The 12,593-nt window shown below is 39.5% G+C and overlaps 1 protein-coding gene across 1 annotated transcript; it reads left to right on the top strand.

Moving 5' to 3' along the window:
* The first annotated feature begins 218 nt into the window (after nt 1–218).
* On the top strand, nt 219–7,354 carry LOC139735038 (molecular chaperone MKKS-like). The gene is made up of 5 exons (XM_071645816.1): nt 219–1,051; nt 2,074–2,282; nt 3,037–3,215; nt 4,339–4,449; nt 5,258–7,354. Exons 1-5 carry the CDS (start codon nt 219–221, stop codon nt 5,897–5,899), a joined length of 1,974 nt encoding a protein of 657 aa, XP_071501917.1. The 3' UTR covers nt 5,900–7,354.
* The last annotated feature ends 5,239 nt before the right edge of the window (nt 7,355–12,593 follow it).

Raw genomic sequence — 12,593 nt, 5'->3', positions numbered from 1 at the left:
GTGCTGTAATAAATGTTGTAATGCCTGCCGTTATAGTAATATACCAAGCAAAGTCATTTTACCCTTTAATTGAGAGACAACTTTCCTTTGAAACCATTACTATATAAACGCTAAGCAGTGAATCATTTATCTTACTTTTGCTATTTCAGCATTTGTTTGGATAAAGTCACTTCATATCAGCAATATCTTTTCTCTCTTCCTTTATGCTCTCCTTTTAGATGAGTGCCTTTTCACCAGGATCATGTAATTCCCAAGTGTCTGCCACACCTAGGGAACAGTCTCATATCTCATCCTACCAACAGCAACATCCAGCTAATGTAAGAGCTCTCCGTGTCTTCCGCTCCATTCTTAGCTCCAGCTTTGGTCCCTCGGGATTTCTCAAGATGATTCAAAACCAGTCTGGCGGTCACCTCACTCTGACCTCGTCCAGCCAGCGGCTGCTGCAGTCCATGTCACTCTCTAAGCCGATCCTGAAGCTCATTGCCGCAGCTGTGGAGGGGCACCTGAAAATTTGGTCAGACGGAGGGTTGTACACGGCTCTACTGACTTGTGCCTTGATTGAAGAATGTTGGGAGAGTGGACTCCACCCGGTGTTGTGTGTGAGTGTCAATGAGATTCTGCGAGACCTTTGTCTGCAAACATTGAATCAACAAGATGGCTTGCGCATACCAATTGACCTAGCATCAATGGACGCCATGTTGTCATTGGTGAGGCCAGTCATCGGGAGCAAGCCTGGGTGTGGCATGGACACGGGTCAAGTGACCTTCATCTCTAGCCTTGTGATGCAGGCTTTTGTCTCATCCATCCCCAGTCCAAACAGCCAGCAGGTGCTCACCTTGCCACAAGTCCAAATCGTAGGCGTCGAGTCTTGGCCAATCTCGGGGTCACACTTCGTGCAGGGAGTCTTGATGGCCGCTCCAGATATTCCAACCTCTTTCAAGAGAGACCTGGGAACACCTGGTGTCCACACAGGACCAGAAGGAGGTGGTATCAGAGTGGCACTGTATGACATATCTCTGGCTGGCGACAGTGAAGAGTTCATTGATGTCAGGTAAATCGATACATCTTCTGTTCATATGGTGCTTTCCCAGTACTGTATGTAACCAGACAAGAGCTATCATTCATGACTCGTTTTGGAACTGCAGTGTAGATGTATGATTTTTGCCGTGTATTCAATTGTCAAGTATTGTTAGTGAAGTGGGCTGTAGTACAATGTCCAGTAAGGTACCAGTGTTTCTTGTACAGGGAATACCTGGTAGACATTTGCTTCACTACATCATGCTTGTAATTAAGAAAATCTACATCAGTGACTGCAAAAACATTATGGATATGTGTTTGGTAGCTGTAATGTACTATAAAAGTGAACATTTGTGTGCCTTTTGTGTGACATGAAACTGGTACATGAGTTAAAGCACACAAATGTTCTTGCCATTTGTTTGGCTTCATGTTATTTATACTTTCATATTCATAATATATAATCATATATATAATACTGTTGTATATTCATATTCTCCAGTCCTGTAGCATGAACAAATTTGCTGTCGTAATGCAGGCCAGTTACCATTTACTTGAGCAATTTGCCCTTGTCCACCATTGCAGTGGTGAGCTGTTTGAAGTGTTTGCTCAATTTTTCTGACCGTCCATGAAATAAAAAATAAAAAATTCATCTTACCTGACCGAGAGCAAAATGTTAATTGTGCAAAAATTTCAACTTATGGTAAAAGCAGAAATTTTCGCAGAGTGTAATTATTTGCACATTTGGTGCAACCAGGAGCTAGCGCAAAAATAAAAGCACATGAATATTTTTGCATGACATATGTTCCAGAAGTGAATGTCCTCATTCCGCGGAATTAAAAATGTGAAAGTCATCTTACCTGGTGGAGCACGAAAAATTACTTGCGCGAAAATAGCCACTTTTACAGTATACAGTAGTCCGGTTCATGGATCATATTTTCCTGTAGTTTCATATTTATTTTGTCCCATGCAAATATGCAAAGAAATTGTTCCTACAAATCCACATGCCTTTATATGTATTCATGTCTGCCATGGTGGATCTCTTTGTCATTTAAACAGGTATGAGCTGTCCCCTGGACTGCATGCTGAGGATGCCACCCTGGCTGCCATGAAGGACCTGGTTGATCACCTTGTGGCTCATGGGGTGGGGCTGGTCGCATGTCAGAGGGTCATTCACCCCTCGGTGAAGGGGTACCTCAGGGCAAGGGGAGTGCAGGCTTTGGATCGCCTCTCTCTGCTTCACATCAGGGAGGTGCAACGGATCACTGGTATGAATTCACTCTTTTCTAATTCCAATCACTCAATTCATCCAATTCAACTACACTTCATTTACTTTACGTTGGATAAAAACAGACAAAGATACAAAATTATTAGATGAGGAATCATTTACAAGAGACAAAGGTGGAAAAAATGTTGAAAAAGATAATGAAAGAGAAAACAATAATATCAAATGTGGGAGACAATCAAAGGCTTTTAATTTAATGCTCAGTTTATCAATAGCATGGTGTCATTTCGAGTATCTAGACATTTATAGTAGTTAGAAATAGATTGAAGAATGTAGCCAGTGGGGTGATACAACAACTGTATTTAAGAATGGTCGTACCGACTTATATAATGTACAAAGAGGCCTGTATCTCATAAGTGTCTGTAGGAATGTTTTTGAGAATGGAGTGATGAGATGTGGAAAATATGTCATGTGAAATAGAAAAAAAGAAGAAGATAATACAACATTTTGAAACATTTTAGTCCAGCAGAAGATAAAGAAAGGTCAATGAGAGAGAAAAAGGATTAATTGTGGTGCAACTTTTGTTTTGACATACTGACATAATGCAGTGGATTTGAATATACTGTGAAAATAGTGGCTATTTATGTGACTTTTAGCAAATCACAATTCACCTTGATGAAGTCTTGTTGCTGTATTTATATAATTTCAAATACTTAACTTAAGCAAAAGTGCATCATGTAATGCTACATTTCCACAATGTTTCTATAAGCTGAGCTCTGACCAAATGAATTCTACAGATGCAGAGATCCTAAGCTCTCTGGATACCAATGTGCCAGCATCTTCACTTGGTCACCTGACAGATATCAGACACCATGTGATGTTCAAGAAGAGTTACCTCCATCTCATCAATACAGCATCACCACAGTGTTGCCTTGTATTGTGCCATTACACAGAACAAGCATTGGAAGAACTGAAGGTAAGGTTGATTTGTTTTCCCCTATCTCTTATCTGGGCAAATTAAAAAAAAAAAAAAAAAGCTGTAGAAATTTGATAAAAGAATAACTCTCTTATGAGCCTTCAAATTTCACCAATTTGCTACTGTACCTGTCAATTGGTGTCAAAACACATGGAGACATAGCTGTCATCAATCTGACTTCTCATTTGCATGGCAAAATGAAAACTTTTCTTGTGATTCTTTTCAGCGCTTGGGCTCTTTCCAGTAGGTTTGTTTGTTTGTTTGTTTGTTTGTTTGTTTGTTTGTTTGTTTGTTTTTTCCAGGAAGCCTTTTAAGAGCTATAACTATGTAACATCAAAGGGGAATGGAGATTGTTGTGCCCAGAATTTGTTCTCCTGAAGTGCATAATTACCATTTATTATTTCTTAGTGAAAAATGAATGAATAAATAAATGAATTTCAACCAAATGAATAAATAACAAACTCTGAAGCAAGTTCTGTATTTTCTTTTCTTTTTCTTGTGTTTTTTTCTTCTTCTCACCCAATTATTTCCTTGACAAAGCAATATGTAGTTTTCAATAAATGTTTTGTAAATGTGTAGGATGATGTTCAGCTCCTGATTAACTTGCATTACAAGATTGGATGGGGTGATGGTCATTGTAAGAAATTTGCTTGACTGCTTCAGAGTAAAAACTTTTTAGATTAGAGTATCTAGCTCACTTGAAAAATCAACACAATATGGCAGTTTATAAACCTGTTGAGGATGAGCTGATTTTGCTACAACATGCATTTCCCATAGATACTTGCCAAGGATTCTCAGGACTTGTCTTCACCAGGTTAAAGTGTGCATGACATCGTGCATAGCACACGTCTGTTTACTACAGACGGTAACATGATTAGTACAGTCAACTGTTAAGTTGACCTCGCATAAGTCGAATAATCGCCTAAGAGTAAGGTCTTTTTAAGGCCTCGTCTCTTTATATTCTGTTGATTTTAACCTGTCATAAATCAAATTTTCTCTAAGTCAAAGCAAGTACTTCAGTCCAAAAAGATTCGACTTAGGCAAGGTTGACTGTATTTCAATACATGTACAATTGTACTGATAACTTGATATAACTGTGTTCCCACAATTTCTCATCTTACAGCATGTCTGCCAAGTAGCCCTCCACACCCTGACCCTGGCCCTGAAGGACCCTTGGGCCCTCCCTGGGGCGGGATGCCTGGAATTCAACCTTGCTCATCATATCAGGAGGCAGGTAGGGTCCGGTATTTTGTCATCAGCTCTTCTGTGCTTGCTAATGAGAGAACTTCACTTTTAATTCATTTACTTCGGGTATCTATATACATAAATCACTTAATATTGTACATAATTGACATCTAGATAAATTACCCATGATCACACTCTTTTAGTATACATTTTGCCAATTTAATACTACTTTCCTCCAATACTCATTCAGTATTGGTAAAGTTAGTAGCCTCTTTTAGGAAGCCCTCTCTCTTTTTGTTCAATTTCAAAAGGGAATGGTATTATGGCAAAATGTCGTGTTTTACAAATATCTGTTTATAAACTGTTTATGAGCTTTGTAAGGAGGGCCAATTTAGCTTTCAGCAAGGCTCCCAGCTCTTACAGGCGAGTTGAGCAAACTTTAAGTTAGTCATCTGATAATTCTTTTCTTCTTTCTTCCTCTTCTTCTTCTTCTTTATTACCTCTTCTTTTCATATTTCTTTATTTTGAAATAATTGTCCCATTTCCTAGGGGTGATGCTGAAAATCAAAATTTAAAGAGATATTCATGGGGTTAGTAGTATCAACTTTGATAGATCACAAAGATGGATCACAAAGATGAAAAATTTCAGAAAGAAGTGAAGTGCTTACAGACACTAACTATATGAGTCAACCACAAAAGCCAACTGACTTGCTGAGGAGATGCTCTGTACTAAATCTCATATTTTGTGAATAAACTTGCAAAGAAGTTAGATTCTGCTTAATGCTCTTCGACATGAAGAGATCTGACACCATGAAATTTAGTTTTATTGTCCTCATCTTACTCTCTTTTTGGAATAGGTTAAAGAATTAGGTGACAGTCTATGGCAAGACATCGGCTGCACCAAAGACCAGTTCCTCGGGCTTGCGGAAACTTTTGCGACTTGTCTGGAAGCGGTTGCCATGGCAATCAACAAAAGAGGGGAGCAGCACATCACAGACGTCGCTTCACATCACAGGTGGCTCCTCCCATCAGATGGAGGGGAAGACACCGCCTGGCTTCAAGGGAAAGTGAGGTGTGCCTGTGGTTTGAAGACAGCTGAGGAGCATGCGGAGGAGAGAGAGTGGAGCCTCGTTGTTGGGTTGCAGGGTGGGGCTCAGAGGAGTGGTATCAAAGAAGATGGTGCACATTTGCAACGAAGCAAAACTTCAGGGGATAGATATGATGACAGCAACCCTGTTTCAAACTCTCATAAGAAAACTGTCAACGAGAAAGCAAAGCCCAGCTCCAAATCAGACAAATTTACTGAGATATTGATGCCTGGTAATGGCCGTGACACCTGTGGTACCATGGATGCAGACAGTGGAAGCAGTACCGCGTCTTTGAGCGAGAGGAACCTCATCCTAGACTCTTTTGCAGTGAAGTGCAATGCATTCCGTGTTGCCGTGGAGACAGCAAACATAGTGCTGAGGATTGGACATACAATAGAAGACATAAACTGAGTGCATTTGATGTTTCTTTATTCTTATGAGAGCTGAGATCGTAAGACATTTCTTCAAGTCTCTCAGGTGTGGCTTTATCTTGACTTGTGTTTTCTTCTTTTGCAGACTTTTCATTTGAAAGGGGCCATTGACTTTAATTTGCATAATTTTTCTTCTTTCTGTACTGTTGTCCAAAGTGTACCTGAAAATTTGTTTAGTCAGGCTCCCTTTACATCTATGTAGGCAATCAAGATCTTGTTATTTAGATAGTGCGATGACATATGAACAGATTTTTGATAATGCTGATGCTAGCTCAATTAAACAGAACATTGTATGGATGGTGTGATTTGACTTTGATTGGACTTTGTGCATGCACTTGAGCACACATGGAAGTGTACTTTGTGTTAGATATGTGTCTATGTATAGAATTCCTATCACTGAATGCTGAATGGATCGCAAGCCACCAGTATCGAGTACCCTGCTGTAGACCATGATGTGCTGCTGCATGTAATGATAATCTGAGCAGAAGGTACATTGTATGTCCCATGTCCAAGTCCCAAGATCAGTGAAATCAATTGCTACAGGATACTGTCACAATGTTTTGCTTTATCAGATGAAAGACTTTGGTACAGGTGGAATGGCATAAAGAGTGTTCTTTCTTTATACAATTTAAACAATTATCGCAAATATGTTAGCTCCAAGATGTTGCCAAGACCAGAAACACCCACACACTCAACACGTGGCTTCTTGAAAGCATATCACATTTAAAGATTATTCCCTACTATGTAGCCCGCTTAGTGATTTATTGCTGTGTAATGTACAAGAGTACATATCCCCCAGTCACAATTTTCTTTGGATGTAAGATCACGGTGCATGAGTTCTGTGAATACTGCAGTACACTGTAGTTGTAAATTGAGTGTGTGATGTAGAATGCAGTATTGATGTATTTCTTTCCTGTGCTTGGCATCTGGACTCCAAATTTTATTCACAGCCATTTTCATTATGTTTAATAAAATTGTCAACAACAAATAAACAAAACAACACTATTTTGATATCATTTCTCTATTCTATTAAGTCACTCAATATGTATTCAAGAATCAAATTTCATATCCATGAAAACATCAAGAGCTACGCTTAAAGCTTGTAGTCCCCTATGAATGTGCAATTATATTTTGCATTTTTTTTTTTGTCATGATATCTGTGAGGAGAACCGTAATGAAGCATGGAACTGAATAATCATTAGGAAATTCCATCTGACACAGCATCCTATATATCCCTTTTCAATGAAAATTGTGCAATTGTGAAAAAAGTGCAATTCAACATTGTGTCTATCTTGATAGAAAAACTTATACAGGTGATTCCCATTACAACAAAGTCCATAGGACTGGCAGATTTCTTTCATTATATAGAAATTTTGGTATATCCATGCAAATAAAGTGTATAAAGATCTCTAGATATGCTAATTTTTGGCCCAGAAGTTTATGTGGTTATGACCAAAATTTTGTTATAAACATGTTCATTTTAACAGGAGAGCACTGTATGAGCAGATGTTTCATGAAAATATGGTCTTGAAAATCAAATTGGAAAAAATGATGTTATCTCCTTGCAAGTTATCTACTGGCAAGTTTCCCCATAAAACCATATACAAATCTGCACTGAATTTCCATATTTGATACAAAATCAGATAAAAATAACATACGTTTTTGACTTGCACCTTTGACATTGATGACTTAGCAAAAATAGCATTTTGGGGAAAAGAGTCAAAGGGGGAAAAAGGTGGAATATAAATGCAACATTGGTTCTGTAATTCTCCTCATTATACCTCACCAACTAGGGTTTGAAGGGGGTATATAGGATTCCCCTTGTGGTTGGGTGGGCAGTCGGGCAATTGATCTGTTTGGAATGTTGCAGATCAAACTTTTTCTCAAGTTTTCAAACAAAATTTGATGCACATGTTGAGCTCAATGCAGAGTTGTGCAAGACAAATTTCTTCTGCAGTAGTATAAAGTGTCTTATCATGGTAACATAATATGTACCATGATAATTATATGATATCAAGGACTCAGAAACTGGTAGAATGCTTGTGGAAAGAACTACACTTGTTTTCAAGCAATTCAAAGGTTGTATGAAATTTGACTCACTGCTCAATGTAAAGTTGTGTAACACACATTTTTCAACAGTAGTGAAGAGTGCGTTGCCCTTTCAATGCACACTATGGCCCCAGTATTAGATAAAACCTTGCAGATTACATGACTTCTCTGGTTTATCAGACTTGTGAAATTTTTTGGAGAAAGCTTTTGCAGATTGAGTGTCTTCTTCAGTTTGTAAGCAATTCAGAAGAAATCTGGCATAGAATGTGGCAAATGTGATGTAAAGTTGTGCTTGAATTTTTTTTTTTCAATAGTAAAGTATGTTGCCATAATAACAGCACTTAAGTTACTGTTTGTTATTCTCAGCAGTGTACCAATATGTTGATTATTCATGTAAGTTGCACAAAACATAAGCTAAATTCTCTAATGGCTGTGCAAGTTATCAGTTACTGGTCAAATTGTGTGAAAATCTAATATCTGAGTCTCAAAAACAGAAGAAGAAAAAGAGAGGGGGTGAAAATTCTGCGAAGGGGGCAGATCCTACCTGCCAGCCAGAACCCCCCCCCCCCTGCTACACACACACACACACACACACACACACCTAGTTACGAGCCTGTGTAATCTACATCGATGATGTAAGAACATTTATTCAGGGAGTTCAGTTTGTTTTGAATAATCTCAAATATTCATGCAATTGACTCTTGAGTTTTCCTGAAAATGAATTCTGATGCATACGCTCATTAGCATTGTTTTCACTGTGCATGAAAAAAGATTGCAAGATTTCAAGATATGCAATGATATTAGCAGTGATACATACATTTGGAGGAATGTGAAAGCCCCGTCAACATTACTGATGAAATGTGATAAGCTGCTGTACATGACATTAAATTTTTGAACAATACTTGTGCTTTACGATTATACATGTACTTGTTATTTGATTACCGGTATTCTCACAGAATGCACTTAGACCTATCATTACATTACTTACCACTGCTACTACTAATGTTATGCACATGTACTTCTTAATCTCATGATCATCATGATGATGTTGATGAAGAAAAAAAGTGGGAGCTAATTGAAAATGAAGGAAAGAAGTCTTGCTTCTCTAACTGTTCTGATGGTTTCCTTTACATTGTGAGATATGAGAGAAGCTAATTTGCAAGAAGAGAGAAACAAAATTCCTTGTTCGGATGATGAATTTTTCTGCAACTTCTCGAACCCTGTAAACATCTATGCAACTTAGACATCCCGGAAAGTGACAGAATAATCAATAAATTGATCGTGGTCACTCTCATGGAAGAAGAAGAATTACCCATACCATCTTCATTAGACTGCAACATTAGCATGCCCTTCACCTATTTTAATAATCACTAGGGTAAAAAACATGGAAGAAAATTCTGTAAATTACAGGACTGTTTTTTTTTAAATCTTTATCTTAGGTCCAACTTTTAAGAAACCTCTACCATTTTGCCTATCTAATTTTACTTGATTCATAAAACTTACAGTGTATTTCAACATGGTGTGGGATGATATGTTTAAAGTTTTGCAAAAATCCATTCACAGTGCAAAAACCCACTTGGAGTGCAAAAAGGGAGAGAGAGAGAGAGAGACAGACAGACACAGAGAGAGAACTATTACACTATACAGTGGTGGATCCAGGCGGGGGTGCACTGGGGCACCCCCTTATTTTTTGTTTTAAACAAAAGAAATTGAAAGAAAAATTGGAGGGGGTGCATGCACCCCCTTAATTTTGTAAAGCCGCCTTCCCCCTTTATGGAATTCATAGATCTGCCCCTGCTATATAATTACCTAGAAACTTTAAAAAATCACTCAGACGTAGGAAATATGTATACACACACACCTTCCATAACAAACCGTAATCTTTATTGAGGATTTGGGTTTTTAGCTCACCTGAGCCAAAGGCTCAAGTGAGCTATTGCGATCGCCCTTCGTCCGGCGTCCGTCGTGCGTCGTGCGTCGTGCGTCGTGCGTCGTGCGTCGTCCGTCGTCCGTCGTCCGTCGTGCGTCGTGCGTAAACTTTTTACATTTTCATCTTCTTCTTGAAAACCCCAAGACCGATTTTCATCAAACTTGGCAGGTAGCATCCCTAGGGGGTTAGGAACTCAATTTGTTAAAATGGGCACCATGACCCACCCAGGGGGCCCCCAGGGGGGCCCAAACCCCCCAAAATTAAGGAATCTTTAAAAATCTTCTTCTCTAGAACCAGAAGTGATAGAGCTAAGTTAATACTATGAGTTAGTTCATTGATGACTGTAGTTTCAAGTTTGTTCATGGCAGAATCAGGGGTGCCCCCCTTGGGACCCAGGGGAGGGGGGTGGGGAGGGGTTCTAATGGGGCCTAAATTGTACATTTTCATCTTCTTCTTGAGAACCCCATGACCCATTTTCACCAAACTTGGCAGGTAGCATCCCTAGGGGGTTAGGAACTCAATTTGTTAAAATGGGCACCATGCCCCACCCAGGGGGCCCCCAGGGGACCCCCAGGGGGCCCAAATCCCCCAAAATTAAGGAATCTTTAAAAATCTTCTTCTCTAGAACCAGAAGTGATGGAGCTAAGTTAATACTATGAGTTAGTACATTGATGACTGCAGTTTCAAGTTTGTTCATGGCAGAATCAGGGGTGCCCCCCTTGGGACCCAGGGGAGGGAGGTGAGGAGGGGTTTTAATGGGGCCTAAATTGTACATTTTTATCTTCTTTTTTAGAACCCCATGACCCATTTTCACCAAACTTGGCAGGTAGCATCCCTAAGGGGTTAGGATCTCAATTTGTTAAAATGGGCACCATGTCCCAACCAGGGGGCCCCCAGAGGGGCCCAAACCCCCCAAATGAAGGAATCGTTTAAAATTTTCTCTAGAATCAGAAGTTATACAGCTAAGATAATACTATGAGTGAGTACATTAATGACTGTAGTTTCGAGTTTGTTCATAGGAGATCCAGGGGTGCCCCTCTTGGGGGCAGGGGTGGGGGGGGGGGTTGGTTAGGAAGGTCCAAATGGGGGCCTGAATCGTACATTGTCATCTTCTTCCTGAAAACCTCATGATAGATTTTCGTCAAACTTGGCAGGTAGCATCCTTAGGGGGTCAGGATCTCAATTTATCAAAATGGGTACCATGCCCCACCCAGAGGGCCCCAGGGGGCCCCCAATTCCCCAAATTAAGGAATCTTTAAAAATTTGGGCCCTTATTGTACATTTTCATCTTCTACTTCAGAATGCCTGGTCAAATTTTGGTATAGCTGTGAATAATTTAGATTAGTGACTGCGTGAAAGGTGAACTTGCGATACTCAGGTGAGCGCTAGACCCGCGGGTCTCTTGTTTTTTTTTTCAAGTCATCATCATAATTACTTGGGTGTATATCAAAACTGACAGTCTTTTAAGTCATGTGTTGGACTGATAGATATTAATCACAAAGTGCAATTGAAAACTACATACACTATAAGAGAGAGACAGTAGAGACACAGGGGGAAGAGAGAGAAAGGGAGTAGGAATATACTGTTAGATTATGCAGGCCTATGAGCTTTATAGATATGTAATGTATTCCACAAAATCAGATGTACGGACTTCATCAGTGCGCACATTTTGAAAGTTGGAGAATGTATGCACCAATGAAATTATGCTACCATATTCTACTGTTTGCATGAGATTGCTTGCACATTTCATGTACTAGTATACAGATTGTAGGACCTATGCAGGGGGGGGGGGTGGGATTTTTTAAAGGAAACCAAAACCCAAAGAGCTATGTGGATTGAGTGAAAGCAGCAAAATTAGTAGAACACATCAGTGAACTTGAGTTTGAGGAAAATTGGACAATCGATGCACAAGTTATGAATTGTTAAAGTTTTGGTATTGTAATGACTGGATAAGGAGACTATTTGAGTTTGATGACGCCATGTGTGGACAACGTACAATAATAAAGAAAATAAAAGAAGAATTCTACAAAATTTGATTTTTCATGAAACACATTCCATCAACTTGTTGCTGACATGTATGTAAAGGGTAATGTCATTCCCCCTGCTTTCTGAAAGAGGTTAATCACGTTCGACGTTCTGCGGCCCCAGAGCTGTTACAGGTATCTGTATTCATTATGATATTATGCACGTAGGACCCCTAAGGAAAAAAAAAAATCGAACAACGCGCTCACGTGTGTCATTGAGTAGTGAGTAATAAAAGCTCTGCCATACAGTTTCGCCCTCTCTGATCTCTACAGGTTCTATAGAGATTAGTGAGTAGGCCTATATTATAATGCTGACAGCACCTATGTGTAAGCCTGCATGCCGTTCGAAGATCGAAAGCGCACGCATCAATATAGAACGGCCTTAAATTCCCGAGTCCAGGGATATCTCACACACATTTCGTACATGTCCATACTACGTCAGCGCAGGCACCGGGAAAGCCAGCGTTAAGAGGTATATATAATTGCATTTCTTGTCATTTTCTTTTGCATATATTCCCTTGAGTAATGATGGTTCTGTGCGATAGATCGTCGCATATATTATCTATAAATAGTCCCAAATCATACCGTCTGGTTCTTTGTAGATCCTTCGCTTCCTTCGTCTACAGACGACAGTGTGCCGAACACTAACATATTGAAATATACGATATACA

The sequence above is a fragment of the Diadema antillarum genome, unplaced genomic scaffold, assembly GCF_040938485.1.
Source record: "Diadema antillarum isolate AM-2024a unplaced genomic scaffold, OU_Dant_1.0 scf00000027, whole genome shotgun sequence".
NCBI classification, from domain to species: Eukaryota; Metazoa; Echinodermata; class Echinoidea; order Diadematoida; family Diadematidae; genus Diadema; species Diadema antillarum.
Note: the sequence above shows the minus strand (reverse complement) of the source record. Positions and strands in the feature narration are given on the sequence as shown.